The 21,592-nt window shown below is 44.9% G+C and overlaps 1 protein-coding gene across 2 annotated transcripts; it reads left to right on the forward strand.

Moving 5' to 3' along the window:
* The first annotated feature begins 1,227 nt into the window (after positions 1 to 1,227).
* On the forward strand, positions 1,228 to 20,896 carry anos1a (anosmin 1a). 2 transcript variants are annotated; one of them, XM_034677312.1, is made up of 17 exons: positions 1,228 to 1,491; positions 1,974 to 2,031; positions 2,161 to 2,283; positions 2,491 to 6,716; positions 9,086 to 9,133; positions 13,380 to 13,445; positions 13,616 to 13,838; positions 14,899 to 15,083; positions 15,469 to 15,598; positions 15,889 to 16,094; positions 16,496 to 16,622; positions 17,431 to 17,538; positions 17,623 to 17,711; positions 17,793 to 17,964; positions 18,068 to 18,300; positions 19,035 to 19,176; positions 19,888 to 20,896. In XM_034677312.1, exons 4-17 carry the CDS (start codon positions 6,510 to 6,512, stop codon positions 19,938 to 19,940), a joined length of 1,989 nt encoding a protein of 662 aa, XP_034533203.1. In that variant the 5' UTR covers positions 1,228 to 1,491; positions 1,974 to 2,031; positions 2,161 to 2,283; positions 2,491 to 6,509; the 3' UTR covers positions 19,941 to 20,896. The 2 variants fall into 2 exon arrangements, with proteins under 2 accessions (XP_034533203.1, XP_034533204.1); XM_034677313.1 differs by lacking the exons at positions 1,228 to 1,491; positions 1,974 to 2,031; positions 2,161 to 2,283; positions 2,491 to 6,716; positions 9,086 to 9,133 and adding an exon at positions 12,607 to 13,287.
* The last annotated feature ends 696 nt before the right edge of the window (positions 20,897 to 21,592 follow it).

Consider the following 21,592-nt stretch of genomic DNA (forward strand, 5'->3'; position numbering starts at 1 on the left):
AGAGAGCAATGTGGAGTTCCTGATCCTGAGGAAAACACAAGCAGGTGATTATCCAATGCTGTCTCATGATTCTCTCTGAGTGTCACTTCTGTTTTTGGTGGCTGAGATGTTAAAACAGGAAGCTCCTGACACTGACCCTGTGCCTCTGTCTGTCTGTCTGTCTTTGAAGGTGATCTACTCTGAAGGAATCATCCAGAATGAAATCTGTCCAGCTCTCCGTTGTAATCCTCCTCATTGTCTGCCTCAGCTGTGGTGAGTCCTCTCCTCAGACTCCTTAATGTTCCTGATTCATTTATAAAAGTAACACAATGTGACCTCCATGCATGATTACATGATCAGTGTTTGATTCATGAACACTTCTTTTGATTTCCAGCAGAGGCTCTGAAGTGTAACCACTGTGTTCCCAGCACAGCCGGTGGTCGATGCACCAACACCGTGAAAGAGTGTGGAAGATTTGAAGACGTGTGTATCAATGTCATCATGGCTTATCCCAGTAAGTGACCTCATACTGCAGAGTGCAATGACTGCAAAATGCCCCTTTAGACTTCTTCCTCCAGGTCTACTTTTTGTCCCTTACAGGCTCACATTGTTATTCTAAGTGCCCCTCTCCAGTATTCTCATGTTGCTCTTGTGTTTCCTGCAGCGTACTCGTACTTCAGGAGATGTTCCAGGAGAACAGACGCTCTGATTATGGCGTCCAGCCCGCACCTCCAGGTCACCATCTGTGAGACTGACCGCTGCAACTGAGACCAGTTGGTGACCTCTGCAGAAATAAAGCCATTCATGAAATCTCATTTGAGTGTTTGATGTTTTTAATGCTGAGCTGGTGGAGGAGGCGCCCCATGTATCAGTCAAACTTTATTTGTATAGCGGCAAATCACAACAAACGTTATCTCTATCTCAACCGTACTCTGTGTTAAATTATTAACAAAGATCCAACATCAAGACAGGATAAGACTCAGTCTGATCTCACCTTAATCCACCATGAGCATTGCACCTTGCAGTATTTAGCAAGTTACAGCAGTGAGGACAAACCTCCTTTAACAGGCAGAAACCTCAAACAGAGGGCCACCATATTTACATATATATATCCTTTCTATTCCCCAGCACAACAGATACTAAGAGGTGTGTTCACAGTGGTTGGTGGAAGTGTTAGAGATACTTTTATTCAAATGAAAACAGCAGAAAAGTAAAGACTTTTTGGAGGATTGCAAAGATTTTTCTACTGTCAAACACACAAACTGCTTCTTTAGGCAGTCTTCTCCACTCAATAAATCTATCTAACCCTGAGGCCGGAGAGACGTCGGTCAGAGGTTGAGTCAGTCTGTGGATTCCTCTTTTGCAACACACAGCAGGAAAGTCGGTTATGTCGCAGTCAGACCCGACCAATTGCACACAGGGAGCAGGATCTGTGGCTGATTTCACCGCTGAGTTAAAAGAGAAAGCAGAGAGTTCAGGCAGCACATTTCAGACTGAGCATCTGAACACAAGGTAAGAAGAAACACCAGAGGTAGATCAGAGCTTCAGCTGTTTTTACAAGATGTTCTTCATGAAATCTGAGTAATTTGGAGTAAATCATTTGTAAATATGTTTTTCTTTGTATTTAAATAATCATTTAAAACTTTAGGAAAAACAGGAGTAATCTGTATTGTCATTTTTAATCTCAATATGTCCGAATGTGTTGCCTTCTTGCATCAACTGCTTTCCTCACAGAAAGTATTCTCTTGTTTCAAAATAACAACCCCTTTCCTTACACTGATTCATGTCAATAACTATCATTAATGTTCTTTATTGACCACGAATAGAGCCTCTCTTAAAACTTAAACTCTGCAGACGCTGAATTCTCCTCCACGCCTGTGTGACACGACTGAAAGTGTTAGATAAGAAAACAAGGGTGTCAGATATGTTTGTTGTTTTTATCACCTATAGATAAAAACATTATCGTACTAAACAATAGACTCTTTGAATTTCAGACTGAAAGAATGAGAGCTGCAGTGTGTGCAACCCTGCTCCTGCTGAGTCTGTGTGGAGGTATGAGGGTTTTGAATCTTAAAGATTTTATTCAAAGAAATTAAAAAATTTCACTAGATGTGCTGAGGTAACCCTGTGTGTGTGTGTGTGTCTCTCTCTCTCTGTGTGTGTGTGTGTGTGTGTTCCCAGGCGAGGCTCTGAAGTGTAACTTCTGTTTCTCAAAGGACAGTGACCTCTGCACTCCAACAAGCACTCAGACCTGCTCGGGGATAGCCGACGCCTGTGCTGCCGTCATCTTCCAGGCCCCTCTCAGTGAGTCCTGCCACCATAAACACATTTTCATATTCATACCAGCTTTTTATTGCACCTTTTATTCATGATATCCAGCCCCTTATAATCAGACCACACCCTCTCTGATGATGGCACTCCAATAAAATCACTGTTACCTGAACTCACCGTCTGCTGCTTTCCTTTGAATGTGTGTGATAACTATCTTCTCTTTCTGTTTGATCACACAAGGTCGTTCCTTTCGATCCTGCATGAACATGGCGGTTTGTCAGGGCTACATCAAAACACCCGGTGTGTTCGCCAACTGCTGCAGCACTGACCTCTGCAACTGAACCTCCACCTCCTCCTCCTCCTCCTCCTCCTCCTCCTCCTCCTCCAGCCGGGGAGCACCTGATCTCTGCTGTGCAAACATACCTCTGCTGCCATGCTAATACAGTGTGTTTGAGTACTCTGAATGTGGAGAGGAGGGTGTCTGTAAGCAGCTTTAATCATTAGTTTAAGGTCAGGTTTGAATCAGAGCTGCTCAGAGGCACTAGAGGGCAGTAGAGCGTTGTGCAAAGATGAGCTGCAGCTTGTGTGTTTTGTAAAGAGCATTATTAAAAGACAAAGAAATGGAGTGACATTTTGATACCAGAGTTGTGATGTCTTTATACTCCACATGATGAAGAGTCGAATCTTATCGTCTCACCTGAGCTTTAATAATGGATTATCCATCGAGCAGAACGGATGCAAATGCGATGCATTTCTCAGTCACAGGCAGCGGGAAACAGAGATAGATGTTTGCATGCTTTATGAGCTGATGGCTCCGGTGTCATTTGTGAGCATAATTTAAGATGTGACGGCTTCAGTGCATTAATCAGTCTGTAAAGCAGAGCGGGGCGACGGACAGAATTAACGAAGGGAGAGAGAGAGTTTGTGAGGCAGAAATGTCATCAGTGCCAACGCAAGGAGGAACACTGACCAAGTGATACACAAAATAAACAACGGCATGTTTGAGAAACGAGATAAGGCCACAGGTATATGACTTAAAACTCAATTTATTAACAAATCTCTGCAAAGCAATCCAGATTAGATCAACTCCAAAAATTGTTGTTTGAAGAAATGTGCTGCAGAAAGACGAAAAGATTGCGTTAACAGCAAAGTTCAGCGCCTCGTTTTTCTCACCCTCGCCTCTCAGATATATATTCTGTCCTGCTGAGCGCCCTACAGGCCAGCGTATGCAACGTTTCTCTTCTGCAGTTGTTTTGTGCATATATATGCACTTTTGCATGCCTGCGTACAGCCTATATAGCTTGGAAAATGATGCATTAGTCTATGTATGGGCTCGTATGGTGTTTTCTTTGCTTTTGGAGACGGCCTCAAGTGGACACTCAAGGTACTGCAGCTATTTTTCCCATCACCATTCGCTATAATTTTCAATTCTGGAGGTTTTTCTCAGAAACTTGAAGGGGAAACTACGAAGCAAGGCTTAATCAATGTAAAGTTGTATCAGACATCTGATTTTGTAAGTGTTCTTAATCTCCTCAGAAAGGTGGTTTAGTTTGTAGAACTTTAAATGGATCAGGGCTCAGATCCTCCAGCTCTTGTTTCCCCTTTACATCATCCTAACAGATAAAACCTGTGACTGTATAAAACGTCAAACACAAACTTCCATTACGACCTTTGCTGGTGAGAAATCCCACATTGTGTACTCAGTGAAACCCCGGGGTAACGTGCAACCTCCTCTTTACGAGGTGCATCCCATTACGCGGGGTTTCCTTCACTAACAAGTGCCTGCAGCAGAGTGGAAATACCATCCAGCTGAAGGACCCCACAACTCAAAACTGGGATTCCACCAGCACGCATGTTCTGAGAACATCGTGACGACAATAAAGTCTGACGTGAGGACAGGATGGGAAAACAACAGCTCACTCAGAAGATGTGAATCAGTCAGAGATAGGACTAACGTGAGGAGCCTGAAGTATCGTAGAGACTTCTGTTTACTACATCATTTTGTTCTCTCTTGTTCCTGAGCTGACTCTTTGAAAGATAAGGTCTTATGTCAAAGTAGTAAACATGAGAAGTTAAATTGCAGTCTTAGTGACAGACATTATGATGAGAAAAACATAAAAGCAGCAAAGAACAGGAATAATTCTTTGCTTTCACTTAGACTTTGCATTTTCTCACGTTTTATTAAACCATCAGTCTTGTTACAGGAGAGTTTGAGGGCCAGGGATGAGAAAATAAGGATGCACTTCAAGAAAAAATGAGAAACGTTAAGAATAAAGTTGAAATTTTGACATTATCTCAAAACTGAATATATAATGCAGAGTAAAAAGTCAAAATACAGGGCACCATTGGTTATGCGCCCCATGCACAGAGGCTATGCACCTCACAGCGGTCACTGGTTTGACTCCTGGTCTCGACCCTTTGCTGAATGTCTTCCCTTGCCCTCTGCTCCCCATGTTTGATGTCTCTCTTCAGGTGTTCTATCCAATGAAGGCAAAAAAGCCTTCTTTTAACAGTCTACCCAAAGTGTGAAACAAAAGGCCCAGGTTTTGAGAATACCAGTCTTACTTGTGTCTTACTCCACTTAACTGGTTTTGACGTTTTTAAAAGAGGATAATTTTGGCCTCAGCAGACTGGCACACTGAGTGGACACAGAATGAGACAATTAGCCTGTCATAGAGCGTTGTTTTTATTTGTGAAACAGTGAGTCAAACCCTCAGCGGGGCGCTCCAAGGGATTTTCTGCTTCCTGTTGTGGGTGGACCACCAGAGCGTCAGACACTCACTTCATTAACGCTGTGTTTCAGGAATAACCCCGGCAGATGGAAAAAACACAAAGAGCTCCTCAGGGATTTAGTTCAGGGCTTTGTGCGGTTTTCTCCAGCAGGTACTCTGTGGAGGATCCATCATGGGGGTCAAACATGTGAGGTTCTTAGGCCTCTGGGAAAACCTGAAAAATGATTTTTAGAAAGGTGAAAACTCTCAGCTGCAGAAGGCTCATTAGGCAGAGACACAGAGCTGTAAAACCAGAGAGAAAAGACGTAGTTTGAGTTTGTAAAGGAGAGAAATCCAGCTTCTCATTAACCCTGCAGGATGCTCCGGCAGTGTGAGCGGGGCCCCTTGTGCCAGGCATGAGAGAACCGACAACCCGAGGAGGATCTCTTCAGAGTTTCCGACACGTCATGGTTCCTCCTGTCCTCGGGCGGGGAAAGCAGCGGTGCCCTCTCCTGATTACGAGCGATATGTTTGTGGTTACTTTAACACAGGAGTCCATAAAAATGTTGTTGTTTTGCAGCTTCCAGTGAGAATTACAGCTGGGATTCCCTGGCACACTGAAAACCACACGTGTCCCCCACTGAACGGGGAAACACTCTCACTCTCATGGAAAGAAAGTTCCACCTGCGGGGTTTGAAACCTCAGAGAAGAGAAATGTTTCCTCTGTGTTAAGAGGTGTGAGAGGGTTCGCCCTCATGCTACAACATCTGGGGAGACAAAACCACTGGAAAGATGCTATAAACATTATCCTCAGCTGTCATCACTCCTGAGGCGCTGTGGTACAGTGGCCCACAAGAGCAAACACTACAAGCATTAAACATGTCTCCATGTGAGGAAAAGTACCACAACTTAAAACAATGGCAGCTCAAATACAGCAGAATGTATGTATTTAGATATCAGATATATTTAACAGAGAAGATACCATCTTATATTCTCAGGAAACACTTGATTATCTTCAAATCTGACACAAACAACAACTTGAATGAATGAATGGACTCATTATTTATTCATCTGTCTGTAGTGAGTCTCAGTTTCACTGTAAACACACAAACTACTCCAACAACAAACACACAGACTCCTGATTCCTTCATATTTGACATTTTTCCTTTGATGGTTTTCCTCATGATATTTCTGTTTATACATCTCTCACAGTTTGTTCTTGTTCCTGGATTTTAACTCTAAATCAAGACCTATATACACACCTGCATCTAATCTTCCATTCTGTCAGTCATTGCTCAAATAAATGTTTTTTTTTTTTTTTTTTATTCCAACAGGAAGTTCTGACTCTACATCTCATGAGAACGTTTTGGCACAGGCTGTGTGATCATCCAGCTCTGCAGCCTCTCAGCATCCTGACCCTGACTGTGTCCGCCTCGCTCTCTTAGCTCCTCCCTTGGCTTTATAGTTCTGCTTCAACTGGACCTCCATCAGATCACACACCGCACCATCCTCTTTGTTTCTCTGCCCCAGAAGAAGAAGAAGAAGAAGATGCTGTCTACGCGCAGCGGAGTCCTCCACCTGAGCCTGTCCCTGTGGATTATTTTGCTCCTCAGCTGCGGAGTCTGCGCGCGGAAGCAGCGCGATGAAGGTGATGATGAAGAGTCCTGGTCGGAGAGTGTGTCCAGAGCCAGGTGTGCGTCCCGGTGCCTCAGTCTGCACAGCGTGGAGGCGCTGTCAGTGTCCACACCACTGCAGGTAAGGACGCAGAGCGCACCGGAGCCATGCGCACAGGCGTGCCAATCCAAGGGTTCAGCTTTTGCGTAAAATTCACCAAACTTTGAGGTAGATTATGGAGTCCAACATGACCCGTTCAGAGCTAAATATAGACTATAAAACCAGACTGTTATTACGAGTGTTGGTAAGAATTAAAGGACCAATCAGTGAGTTTTATAAATCATTTAATTAAAGGAAAATAAGGTAGCTGTATGGAGGACTAAAGCTGCACTTTCTACAAAGAGGAATGATCAATAATGCATCATAACATGTCATGTTAGTACTTTTATATGAAGATGGTTTTGTAGTTTTTCTACATAAACTTGTGTAATGAGATATTTTACTTTCTATCTTCAAGAAAAGGTGAATGTTTAAGGAACCATTGTCATCATGGGTAAGATGTTGTCTAATATAAATGGAAACCTTTGAATTTCTCAAAATGTCATGGGAACACAGATTCTGAAGTCTGAGGTTAAATATGAACACAGTTCAGATGCATAAACCTGATAGTTGTGTCATTTTTGGGCTTATTGAGGATATCTGTCAAAGTCAGCACTCCAAAAGGAATATTATTCACATTCATCCAATTTAACAACTTGAATCTGTGTTAAAAACTGCCACCAAATGTGATTTAAATGTCACATAAACAATGAAATATGTAACTGCTGAAGTTTGCATCTATAGGCTGTATTACCAAAACCCGCCGACCCCTGAGTCAACTCTCAGATCTCAGATAATCATGAAAAACCTTTTCACCTTTGTCATGTCTCACAGGAAGAGAAAACAAACCTTGTTGAAACTTTATGTCTGACAGGGACCTGAACGCAGCGTAAGGCTTGTTATCCCGATTATAGTCATGCACATTACACACACACACACACACACACACACACACACACACACACACACACGTAAAAACACACACTCAGATGAAGCAGTGAGTCCACTCGTTGCTGCAGGCTGCAGACTGATGTGGACAGGATCTTCCTCTCCCACTTAGACCGATGAAACTGCACACAGTGACGGTTCAGCCCTAAAAAAAAAAAGGATTCAGTCTAAGTTTCAGAGTAAATCATGAAAGCTTCTGTGCTCTTGTCTGATACTGTTGTGTTTTATTTGCACCAGGACGTGAGCCAAACCCTCGACTTTTCATTCTGCACATCACATGCCATGCATTGCTCTCAGATCTGGTCTCGTGCATGGAGGGGAAGTGAGTCGATGATGGTTTTGTGCAGCTCTAATGTGCAATGATTGGCTGCTGAAGTGTGAAACACTCACACTGACCTCATGCATGCGTGTGGGATGAGCACGGGTGTCCATTCGCCCCTCTCCCCCTCTCTTCACATAAACAAATCCCCTCTCTTTGTTGAAGTTTTTCATGCTCTTGGATCACTTCTGTGCAAAGACTCTTGGAGTGATGGATTTATGTAACATGCCGGTTCATCTCTATTCATTGTTCCTTCTTATAGAGAGATCCTGCAGTAACAGGCTACTGCAGAGAAGGCCCGTTATTATATATAATCCAGCAGCTTCTGCATCAGTGCCAGAAGCTGCTGTTCCTCCAGTGTCCACTTAAGGCTGGCTGCAGAAACACCAGAAGCCACATACACACCCATTCAAACAACACTAACTTCCACTAACATGACTCTGTAGTGGGGAAATACGCCCTCGTGTTGCTCCTTTAATAAAATGAAAACGCACTCGTTGTTGGTTAGATTAGATTTAATCCCACATCCTTCTGCCAGAAATTGAAATTCAGCAGCAAACAGATTAATCTGCAGAGAGAAATATTTCATGTTGTCCTTCTGCTTGAGTGATGTCTGCTAAAAACTAGAGTGAGCAGCTGTTGGAGGAAGTTATTCGGCTCTCTTTTAAAAGATGCCACTGTATTTGTGCAGATGAGTGGAGGTGACAGACTGCATGATTTTTAATCATTCTCTCAGACTGGTTTGAAACGCTCGGCCTGATGTTTCTCAAACACTTCAGCTAATCCTGGAGATTTAAAAACAGGCGTGTCGATGAGATCCCTGTTAGCCTCTCGAGTCTGAAAAGTAAATTTATCGTTCCACCGTCTCCTGTGACTCGACCAGTGATCCTGGATGTGCGCTCATTATTTTCCTGCAAACAGCCTCGGGCTCACAGCGGGGGAGCCGTGAAGGACGATGAGCTCCACAAACTGGAGGAAAAATAGTCGTTTGTCTTTGGACAGAAAAAAATAAGTGATTCCTCTGAGCTGTGACGGAGCTGTGAGCTATAATTAGGACATTTAAATGTGCTCCTCTGCACTTAATTCAGTTAGAAACACATAATAACCCATGCTTATGCTTTCTATTGTCTCTCTCTCTCTGCAGAGTAACGGATCCCTGGGCTGGTGTCAGAACCACAAACTGTGTGCTAAGGTATGTAACAAGCTGCTCTGACACTGTGTGGCATCGTTTTCAGCACAGAAACCTCACAGTGTGTAATTAATCTGCATTTATCTTCACTTTTCAAGGCAGCTCTTCATAATGTAGGCATCAGTTTACTCAGAAAAAGTGACAAACATGTCATTGACTTCATAAAAAGAAAGGATGTAGCCACTTTATCGTCACTGAAGCCTAGGGTTCGGCCTTTTGGTCGTCACCTTCTTGTTTTGAGGTCAGAGGTGAACGTATTTGGAGGATACCATATGGATGGAAATAAGCTAAAAGGCTATGAGCACACATATCTCATATTTTCCTCACGTAGGTTGAGAGTAATACACCACACCTTCATGTTTTCACCTCTATGTATGTGCATTGTTGTGCAGCAATAAATCACTCCACATGCAAACCGCTGACACCCTGCTCCCTGTGTGTGTGTGTGTGTGTGTGTGTTGGTGGGTGTAAACATGTATTGATTCATGCTCCTGTACTGTAGTGCTTATTACCCATTTCTCAGCTCTAACATTCATCATCATCACTCTGCTCTTTATTCCTTGACGTGCCATACATCACGCCAGTTTCCCAGCTGATACATCAGCGCTCAGGAAAGCAAGAAGCAGAGAGCAAAGGATGGAAAACATGTGGCACAATCTCCCCTCTGCGGCGAAACTTTCCTGTGTAACTTTCACTTGCTCAGATATTTGATTCCTCGTCCTAATTGCGACTCAGAACCCTTTCTCGATCCCCCTAACAGCTCCCGAGAGGAACCCGCTCTCCTTGTGAGAGTGATGGAGATATTAATGCGCCTCAGCAGCCTCTCACTTTTGGTAACCATGCGATCCAAATGACGGCTAATTGTGATGACATGTTAGCGCATTAGACATCTCCCCAGCTGCATTATTAAGAGCTTCTAAAGTGAGACATTCAGGGCCTTTAGTGAATGATCACAGGGAGGGAATGTTTGCATGGCAGCATGAATTAGGAGACGAAACAAGGAGCTCTTCATTTGTTCAACAGATGTGCTTGATGTTTGCTGGGACGTTTGAAGAATAGCATGCATCCAGATTAGAGCTTTTATCTAGTGTAATCGAATGTATCTCGGCTGTCCTGAGGGAAAAGAGACATTAGGTGTGTAACAGTATGCATGCTTAGCATATGAAGCCCATGTGGAAGTGTTAAAAATTGCAGTTCATGGAGCGTCCACATGGGGTTGGCTGCAGAAACACCAGATACCACATACACACCCATTCAAAAGAGCCTATCTTTTAAATAGGGGAGTTGACTTCAACATTTCCAATATGGCTGCCGCCGCCGATTGGCTTCAAAGCAGCGCTTCAGAAATAGATAGGTGACGCCACGGATACTACGTTCATTAATTGTACAGTGTATGGTTGAGTCAGCATTTCCGTTATGGCATCCGGGTGACGTCACGTAGACTACGTCCGTTTATTATTCTGGCTATGATGCATACAGTTATAAATGTGCACAGATGCTGCCTCATCTTGAGGACTGGAGCCTCTCTGGTTTCTGGCTACCTTTAAATCCAGACATGTGGATGCAGGAGTGTGAGAAGTGATGGTGCTAATGTTCAGTCTTCAGTCTTTCAAACAGCACACAAGCTTCAGTCTGCATTTATTTAAGGTGTTTACAGTGTGTTCTCACATTACACTGCTGTTTAAATGTGCAGTGAGCTCTCTCTAAAGAATACCACTGTCTGCACTTCCCTCCAGAGAAGCTCCACTTCGCTCTTCACTTTTCATCAGTGTGCAGCAGCAGCAGCAGAGCTTTTGGTAAACTCTGTCGCTCTGCAGTGACAGCTCCTCTCTGAAGCTGTAGAACCCTGTCTTGTGTTCTCTGCAGCGTTTTGATCAAAGCACGGTTCGGACTCGTTGGAGCTGCAGCTCGACGATGTCAGCCTGTGGTCGGCGTTTCATTGGGATTGGTGGTTTGTTTGGTGGTTGGAGATGATCTTATTAGTTTGAATTGTTGGGATTGTTTGCGTGCTGAGGAAGCCATAACTAGTTTTAGAACCTTTGATCTGTTGTCATGATGAAGCAGCGGCTTGGTTCTTGTTATTTATGAAGACAGCTGATTTCACAGAGAGTCAAATATGGGCGTCGTCTCAGTGACGTCATCCTTTGGCTTCAGAACGCTCCTTCAGACACCAATGTATGACGTCTCTGAGACTACACCCATGTTCTGCAACCAGTGTTGCCCCCTACTGGCCAGGCGAAAGAAAGCAGCTTTACGCTTCTGTTTCATACCCAAAGACTATCTTATCTTAAAAGGTTGTATTGGCCCTTTAAAGCTTCGGTATATTTGGTTTTATTGGAGTTTTAGGGACTCGTTTTTTTAAAGTGATAGCATTACAGCCTGTAAGAAATGGATGTACCCCTAAATATGTTAAAAGTGCTCTGTGTTAAAAAGCCTTTAAAGGTTTGGGCTTGTGGAGGTGGTTCATTGGCCTTACTGTAAAACAAGCTTGTGTTTGGCAGACATTTGCAGTTGAATTAAAGAGAAGAAATAAAGTAGTAGGAGGTAATCTCTCAGGGTTCGGGTTTGGAGCTCTTCCTGATGCCCTATTTTTAAATTCAAAGTTTCATTTTTGCGATCTAGGTATTGACACATCTCGGTCCAGCTCTTAATCTCAGCATCCTGATGAAAAGCCGGTTGAAGCTAGTTTTTTTTTTGTGTGACAGCCCATCTCTTTGGCTCCTGATCATTTGGCCCCCAGTCGTCCTCGTAGACTCGGTGGTAATGAGTGCTTGTTAATCCTTCTGTCACTATCTCCTCCAGGCAGACGGCCATTTCCGAGTGCCAGAGTTGATTAGCGGCACACACCCACACAGTCCCGTTCAATCGAGCCCTTAAAGAAGAGCTTAAGATGGCACTACTGTAGCATCAGAGCCGCCGTGTGTACTGACACTGGAGTCTGAGCTCACAACCTGGACAATTGGCATTGAGCGTGCTGTAACGAGTCTTTCAGTAGCACTTGGCAGTCATTAGTGGACTTCAGCGCTCCCTGCAACCTTGTTGTGATGTTTGACAGAGAGCCAGACATCCTCCTTCTTGAATAAAAACTACTTGTGAAATAATTTGCTTGCAGTCCTCTCCTTGGGAGAAGCCGAGGTCTTGTCTGAAGATGTTTTAAAGGTCTGGAACGCTTTCAAAGAGCGTTGCAAGCTGTTGAAACAGGAAGCTGGAGACAAACACAGGGCCTGTTTGCTCTCTGAGGGTTCGTCTGGGCAGCGAATCAAACGGCGTCGAGCACTGAAATGATGAAGAGCATTTTGCACGGTCAGCAGAGAAGTTGTTCGCTCCATTATCTCCGTTTGGTCATGGAGGAGCAGTGCTGCCAAACACACACACACACACACACACACACACACACACACACACACACACACACACACACACAGAAACACACACGTCTTCAACCTGCAGAGAACAGCTTGGGTGCCAAACCAATTCCAATTTGGTGCTGAATTCTGCAGCCAAGGCAAAAGTCTCTCCGGGGGACTGAGGTGCGTTCTGAAATCTCTCTGAACCACATCTCAAAGTTCTCCCGGTCAGCTGTGTGCGCGGCGTTCGGGGATGAAATGCTTGATTTAAGCTTGAAATGGAGCGGAAAACTAACCAACACTGAGGTGGCGCTGGGAATGGTGTGAGGGAGGGAGCGTCGGTCTGGATTAGCGGACGAGTTCTCCCGTGGAGACCGGGGAGGGATGATGGGAGATGGCAGGCTTGGCAGAGCTATCAGACATGCTTCAGGGAGTCTTCATCACGGAGGAGGAAGAGCGGTGTGGACTCGATGTGCACTGTGAAGTCTGACACTTTCTGCAGACCACTCTTACTCCATTTGAGAGTCAGTGTGGTCCTGAAACTAAAATGTCAAGGTCCAACCCATGTGTGCTTCATGGCCCGCACAGAGAAGGATGCATTTGTCAAATTGGGACGACTTTGTTGGGTTGCTCCTGGGAGGAGTTTCCTCAGCTTGAGCGTCGCCTCTGTAACTTTCAGACTGCCCTCCTCGTCCTTGTGAAGCGTCCGTACGTCGCCCTCCTGCCCACTGTTTCTCACTCCAGCATGAAATTACAATCAGTGTGCAGCAGCTCCCCCGAGTCTCAGCTGCTCCTGGTGCAGAGGACGAGGCCAGTCCTCACACTAGCATTACTTTATCTACTCTATGAATGATTATTGAAGATCTGATGATTGATTGATGTCTGTGTTTTCACTTTGACAGTGCCTGGAGCCCTGCAAAGAATCATGGGAGATGAAGAGGAAAAGCAACTGCAGAGATCTGTGCGAGGTACGCTGACACACATCATGCTCATACTCATCTCTCTGCTCCAAATCTGTGCAGACACATCAACATTCATGCACCACAGGAGCTCTGTTTGACTCTTTGCACACACAGCATTCACATTAAGAGTAGAACCCATGAAAGGTGAGGTTAACCTGACCCCTCTGACCTTGCAGCTGGTGTTTCCCAAGAAGCACTGGGAGTGTGTGACCAGCTGTGAGTTCCTGCAGTCGGTGTTAGCGGTGAAGCAGGGCAGCTGTCCTCCTCCGGAGAGAGCCAGCGGCTTCGCTGCGGCCTGCGTGGAGAGCTGCGACCACGACCGGGACTGCTCCACCGTGAAGAAATGCTGCTCCAATGGCTGCGGACACACCTGTCAGACGCCCAAAGACCTCTACAAAGGTGAGTGGGTCCAACAAGGAGTTGGTGATCAGTTAGATAAGCCAAGACTTCATCTGTTCTGTAAATATTCCTCAGAGGTGATTAAGAACATGAGAGCTGATTGGATGAAAAGGAAAGATGATGATGTTAAAGGTGTTGTGCATGCTTTAACTCTCTAAAAATAGCGTGCGTGCTTGAAAACAACGTCTGTTTACCGCTGCTGGAGTTTGTGTCAAGTCACTCTAACTCCTGAGCCCTCTGAATAATTCCTCCCTCCGGCTCCTCTTAGTTGTTTTCTTCTTCTCTGACACAGTTTGATCCCAAACAGAAACAAAGCTGTCTGAAGCACTGAACCCATTTATTTTTAAATATTATTCTTTAATTTAAAGATGTTTTTATTATGAATTATTACCTCCATGACACACTTGCACTGTCATAAACTTCCTGTCAACCTGAACCAGACGTCACCTGGCCTCCCCAGGGTCTCCTCTGAGATGCGTGACGTAACTCCAGGTGGAGAATCTGTCGCTCACAGACAGCCAGTGTGAGTCAAGTGGAGTTTGTCCTACTTAGGCCTCCGCTGTCGCGAGGCGGATCAAAGCGAGCTGAGATGAGACAGATCCTGAGAGCCTGCAGCAGGATGTTCGGTTCAGACCTCGGATAGAGACACTCGTGTCGGGAGAGAGAACTCGTCGTAGCTTTTTACACAGAGGAAAGCTTTAAATCTCTGCAGGGAGGAGACGCTGAGTGACCTGACTGATGAGTTTACGTCCTCTCTGAGGGGCCGAGCCGAGGCACGCTGAGGGTTACACATCACAACAGTTACAGAAGTAAAACAGGGTGAATCATATTGAGGTTGATGCTGCAGCGTATGAGAACATACATGGAGCAAAGCCCTGAAACTACAGACGATACAGCAAAGTATGTCAACAGGAGCTTATACAGCAGCAAAACAAGACCTTATGTTGCACAGCACAACCAAATGTGACAAGACTGCAATGAAATACATCCAAATGAAGATGAAGAGCTTCTCCTTTCTCGAGTTTCCTAACTTGATTGTCTCTCTCTCTCTTCCTCTCAGGCGCTCCTCTGAAGCCGAGGAAGGAGCTGAGTTTTGCCGAGCTCCCCTCCGGTCAGCTGGAGGTCCGCTGGTCTTCCCGCTTCAACATCTCGGCCGAGCCCGTCGTCTACGTCCTGCAGAGGAGGTGGAACTTCGGCATCCAGCCCAGCGAGGACAGCGCCACGCCCTGGGAGGTGGTTGCACAGGTAAGCTCTCTGCAAACTGATCCATCAGATCTGTAGGTGCATTCATAAAGACACAGAGTTACTTACTGTCTCTATAAAGTTGTCAAATATGTGCGTTCATCATGCATTAGCCTTTACAAACTCAGCTTGTTTTGCACATTTAAAAATCACAGATGTCATGAACCTTAGTGAGTGTATGGAGGATCAAACCTGCAGCAGAGAGCAGGAGAACGGCTGCAGCGTGATGATTACACACGACTACAGATCAAATAAACAGAGCTCTTGCAGAAGAGTCACAAACCACATCTTCTCCAAGCAACTCTCAAACTATTCATGGCCTCTGTGCCTGACACGCACCCCAAACATTAGCATTCTAATGCCTTGTCTCTCCCCCAATGTCTCTCAGACGACAGAGCAAGGAGCGCAGCTCTCTGACATCCGGCCTGGGCGCTGGTACCAGTTCAGAGTGGCTGCTGTGAACACACACGGGACCAGAGGTTTCACCACGCCGAGCAGACACATCCACTCCAGCAGAGGTCAGACACACACACAATTAACATAACTTATGATATAATGTCAGATAAGTGCATTTTCAGGACAAGAAATCAGAAGCTGGTGTATCTTTTGTTATTTTGTGTTTCAAAAAAGTGTGAGCAGTTTTCTCCTCTCAGACTCAGATTTAATCTCTCTCTCTCTTATAGCTGCATGCATCTGCAAAAATGTCTGAGTTTTTACCTCCTTTTACTACCTTTTGTCTAATATCTGATGTGACAGTATGGATGCATAAAGAAAAAGGAAGATTTTAACTGTGTCTCGTCCCCTTCAGACCCTTCAAACCCCCCTGCTCCCTCCGAGCTCAGGGTAGCAAACATGAGCTTCGGTCCAGGTCGGGCAGTGTCGGCTCGGCTGCAGTGGAGCGTGCCCTCTGACCTGGACGTCCCTGTCCATCACTACAAGGTGAGCTGGAGCTGGACGGCAGCCGGACAGCCGTCTGCATCATCCCTGACCAAGAGGAGGAAGACTGTCAGAGAGGTGAGGATGTACTCAAACACATATCTGGTCATAGATGGTCAGATCTGTTGGATGAAGATGTGCAAACTATTTAAAGCAACATGTAGGAGTCAGGATAAAATACCCCTGACATTTTATCTGAACATAAATATCAAACTGTTTTTTGTGATTCGTCTTGATGCACTTCTCAGACACGTAGTCGTGTGTGTGCAGACTCTCAGATCTGACATGAAGGCGCGGGGGCGAGCTGGATGTACATGTTGGGAATTTAAAGCGACATGTCACGTTTAGCGTTCGCTCCACTGGCTGCTGCTTTAAAGAAAAGCTGCAAAAAGTTAGGAGCAAAGATTTCAGTTTAACATCCACTGAAAGAACTAAAAGTGAAGAGCTGAATGTTGACAAATGTGTGTGCGTGTGTGCAGAGCCAGGTGGAGCTGGACAGCATGCGGGCGAACAGGAGCTACAGCGTGGAGGTCCAGGCTGTTTCATTCTGGGGTCAAACTCAAATCAAAGGCCCCCGAGCCATCCTGCACTTCAGCACGCAGCGAGGTACGGAATTATCCTTTAAACGTCTCTTTAAAGACACCTGAAATGAATCTCAGTTCGTGTGATCCTTTAGGTGTTACACTCTTATTTAGTTTTGACGGGATTTAAAGCCTGCATGTAACATCTTTGATCCTCCTTGCTCAGAACGTCACTCCTCCCAGTCACAACATGCACATTTAAAACTCACAAACTTATCAGCAGAAAGCAGAAAATCCTTTCACTTGAATCCAAAATGTCAAGGAGTTTATTTCAAAGTGTCAGTCTGACATTCAGAGAGAATAAAGACGCCGATCACAGAGAGAACACAACTTAAGACACCCATGGAGGTGATTCGCTGGTGCCCAAAGTTCTCGCACATCAAAGTAAAGATTGAATCGATGAAGAGATGTTTTTGTGCTTTGTATCCTGCAGGAATAAAAAAGGTTGCATGATTTCCTCCGACATGTTTTAACTCCTGACTCGTCAGTCTTTGCAGCTTTTATGAGTTTGGGAAGCGAAGCAACATTAAACAGACGGCACATTTATAAAATGTTGGCAGCTTGATGAAGTTTGGCACCAAAAGTGACATGCTGATGTTTACATGAAGATCCTTTTTCAGGTTTAATAAGTACAAACATTTTTTCACTTAAAGCTCCAGTAAGGAACTTTCAGTCTGCTTTGTTTCTGGCGCCCTCATGTGGTGGAAGTGGTTCCTCTTAACATATAAATCATTGTTCAAGTGTGCCATAGATGTGCCATTAAAGTGATTATATAACATCCTATTCTTCTGTCTCTATTCTGTAGTTTTCATTCTAATCTGTCTCTTTTGAAGCTTCTGGTGCCGTTCCAAGGAACCCGACTGGAGACATCCTGGACGTGGGGACGCCGTTTTATCAGGACGGACAGCTCAGAGTGCACGTTTACTGGCAGAGCAGCACAGGTACGTACTCTCTCTACGACCAGGTGAAACATCTACCTGTCAGATTGAGCTTTTAAAGGCTGATCGTGCGTTTCATTGTTGTAGACCCTTCAGTCGAGTACTACAGAGTCCAGTGGGGGCCGGAGCACTGTGCACACAACCAGACCAGACCCACGGAGAAGACCAACACACGGGTAACAAACACAACAAAGCCTTTTGAATAATAATGACCCAGAGACGGCAGATCTCCTGATGGTATTCTGTTTCTGATCCAGGAGGGCTTCGTGAGCCTGCAGGGCCTCCTCTTCTCCTGCAAGTACAAAGTCCTCCTGCAGCCACTCAGCAAGAAGGCTCGTCCTCCTGCAGAGAGCACCGTCTTCTTCACGCCGTCTTGTGCCACCATCCAGGCCAAGAGCCCTAAACCCATCACCTGTTACGGAGCAAAAGGTGAGAAGTAAGGAAGGAAGGAAAGAAGGAACCATAGGTGTTTATTTTTCTAATTAAATAATTGAGTGTAATACCCCTTCCTGTCATGTGTTCCCTCCTTCAGTCCCCTCTCATAAGGTCCTGGTGAAGCCGACGAACCTGACAGCAGCCTTCGAGGTGCGAGGTGGAAACATGACGGCCATCTTCAGCTGGGATCTAACCCCGCCTCCTTCCTACCAGCAGCTGACGGGTTACCAGGTGACATGGGCGGAGGTCATCCAAACAAACCGACCCAACAGCAACAACAACAACAAGCTGCCTCACAGCCTCATCTCTCAGTCGCAGATCCTCCCACCGGTAAGTGCCGCTCTCTTCTTACCTCCTCACCTTCTTCTTCTTCTGTCGTCCGTTGACTCATCCCCTCATCACGAGCAGGAATGACTTAAAGACGTGAAACTTTGCCCTCCGATGGGAAAAGCTGCTGCAGAAATCTGACCCCAATCAGCGTTATTGTGGGGTTGTTATGAATCTGTTATTTTTAACTTGGAGCAGACACACCCTCACTGTGAGTCACGTCTGAAGACACATCCAGCTGAACCTCCAGAACAAAAGCGTCTCTGAAAACTGCACGGTAATGGATGATGGATCCAAAACTGATTAGTCACGAGTTACGTTCAAATTTAACCCAGGAAAAAGACGAATAATGACAAAGATGTTCCGACACAGCAACACTTAAGTCATCTTTGACACGTTAAGAAAGAAATGCTATGGCGATCGCAAAGAAAAGATGGAAAACTGTGAAAGTGAAAACAATTCTATTCTTCTTCATTTCCTGTGTTTGTTTGTTTGTTTGTTCAGTTTCACTCTTCCTTTTTCAATTTCCTGCCTTTTTAGCAGCCAGATTTTGTGTTTCCCTGCAGACGAATCTCTGGGTTCACTGAGCTGACAAACATTTTAAAAAAAACTTCAGATTGCAGCTCCCCTCCAATTTCACACACCTCGAACACATTTTAAACTTTGTCTCCTGCCTCCTCCTCCTCTCTCTTCTCTCTTTCTCTCTCTGACTGTTTGTTCTGTCTCTTCTCTCTCAGGACGCCAACGTTCTGGTGGTGTCAGACCTCCACGCTGACAGTCTGTACAGGCTGGAGGTGCAGGCCATCACAGCAGAAGGAGAAGGTCCTGCGGCATCCAGGACCTTCCAGACGCCTGGAAACCAAAGCATCCTGAGACACAGTAAGAGATGCTGAGTCAATGCACATCGAAGACAAACAAGAAGGGTGCACGTATAACAATAACTATGCATTGCACATTTTTGGGGAGGCTGAATGCCACCCTAGTAAGAATCCTGAAAACAGCTGTGCAGGTCAAGCATGAGTTCTCAGTTTTCCCAACATCCTGCTTGCAGTTGCATCAAGTAGCTCGCTGCAAACTCCCAAACTTTTTTCTGCAGAATCCCTCTTTGGTAAACTATCTTGTATCTTTAAATGATCTGGAACAGCTTTTGCTGTGTGTGCAATCAATTCATTTTGCAAAGAAGGCAACTAAAAGTGACGCTGCATCGTGCAACTTGACTTTCTTTCTGGAGTTGTGACGTTCAGGGTCGACTCCTTTTAAAAAACTCTCCATGCTTTGCAGAAATGCAAGTATTGTTTCTATTAAGACTTGCAGCTCCTCCAGTTTTGGAATCATCACTGCACTTACATGACCTGTTATCTTAAAGCTCCTATGCAGTAATGTTCCCCCAGAGTATTTTATAGATTTAGCTGCAGAGGAGATTTTAGATCAAATCAGGTAACATGCATACCGCAAAATGTGACCCTCTGTCACCTGGAATGTCTTGTCTCCTATTTTGGACATTTGCACTTTGGAAGAAATGAAATATTCTTGCATAGAAAGGTAAATTGTCTGGAGGTAAATTTTGTGCACCGTCTTTCCCCCCTCCAGGACCAAGGCTGAGGAAGCTCCACCAAAACACGCCAATCATCGAGAGGCACTGAACCCCCGAAAGCCAATCAGCATGCACGACCGGAGAACTCAGGACGACCAGGAAACGGAAGAAACAATAAGCCTCTACATGAACTCTGCGTCACAGCTAGCAACCATTTCAGTCTCTCTGTGCAATACTCCACCCTGGACCGAGCCGGTGGTGATGAAGCCATTATGTTTTGCAGCTCTGTGTGACCACCCAGGTCAGATTCAACACCAATCAATACTCAAACAACCATGCTCATTGATTTCAGTTAGTACGACCTTCAGATTAAATAAAAATGCTCTGCTGCATTCCTCTGAAACAGTAGAGACGCTTTATGCAACTGATAAAGAAGTTCTTCTTCCCTCTTGACTCCCAGCTGAGAGATAACTCAGCTCCAGTGTGTGATATGTGGGTGTGCATCATATAGCATGTAGAGAATCAGTCGTTTAACCCTTAGGGCTGGGTGTAGCACAATATAGCTCCAACATGTGACGCCAAAACCTTACAAAGAAAGGATGCAAAGGGAGTTTTAAGTGGAACAATCTTTTTGAATCGGTAAAAGTCGCATCAATTATTTGATTAGCGTCCCACTAAGCCTCTAAATTAGGACGTAGCCCATGTTTAGAAGCCACAAATTGGGTGTTCAGTCCAAAGACAAAACTTCCTTTAACAGGCAGAGACCACCTCACCTCACTTTACAAAGATTTAAGACTCAGATGTGTTCGCTACCCAGCCCTGACCCCCTCTGCAAACTCCTTTTAGATGGAACAGCATGAAAACACCCGGACGTTTAACGTGTCATCTGTGGTACCTGCACTATATTTGTTAAAGTCGTGTAGCTCCTCTGTAAATTCTGTATAAAATGTCTGTATTTATTACTTGTGGTATATTTGTACATGTGTTCAGTGTGTGTGCTCAGCCTTTTTAAACCTCTAGAGATCCTGTACAAAGATGTTTTATAACTAAAGATGAATTCCTGTCCATTCGTGCACGGCTCCATTTTTTTTCATTCCTCCACTCTTTCATCAGCGTGATATTTCTGCACCCAGCAGTGACCTTTTGTTGGCGGCGAGGGTTTTAATGATTGCGCATCCGAGGCTGTATTCCTGCAGGGAGAAGCAAAGCCATGAGAAAACAAAGATCTGCTCTCTAATTCTACCTCCATTACTCTTGAAGTGCTGCACAAACAAAAGGTTTGAAGAGGCCTTGGGGGGATACAGTGTGTTTGATAAGAGTGTGTCCTTCTACTTGAACATACAGACACACACACACTGTTAGCTGCAAACTCTCAAGGATAAACTATGGCTGCATCATTCTCATTTGCACACATACACATTTTCACCTAGTGTGTTTTACCAACGTTCCTGCATCAAACATCAACCTATAGACCTTTGAAAAGCACAACAGCTTCTTAAAGCATTTAGAGCTCCCCCTGCTGGCTGTCTGCAGCATAGCTCATAAGCCCCGCCTCCTCCATGCTAACAGATGGGACATGGGTTGAACTGTAAAATCAAACAGGTCAAATAAATGTTTGCCAAACATGGTTTCTTGTCTTTGAAGTTAGTTGTTATCATGCAGATTTATGTCACAGTGTTCATGTTTCTGACTTCTTTACTTTGTATTAGTTATTTGATGATATTAAAAGGGCAGCTCTGTTGACCAATGAGGCTCCTGCAA

The sequence above is a fragment of the Notolabrus celidotus genome, chromosome 24, assembly GCF_009762535.1.
Source record: "Notolabrus celidotus isolate fNotCel1 chromosome 24, fNotCel1.pri, whole genome shotgun sequence".
Taxonomy (NCBI): domain Eukaryota; kingdom Metazoa; phylum Chordata; class Actinopteri; order Labriformes; family Labridae; genus Notolabrus; species Notolabrus celidotus.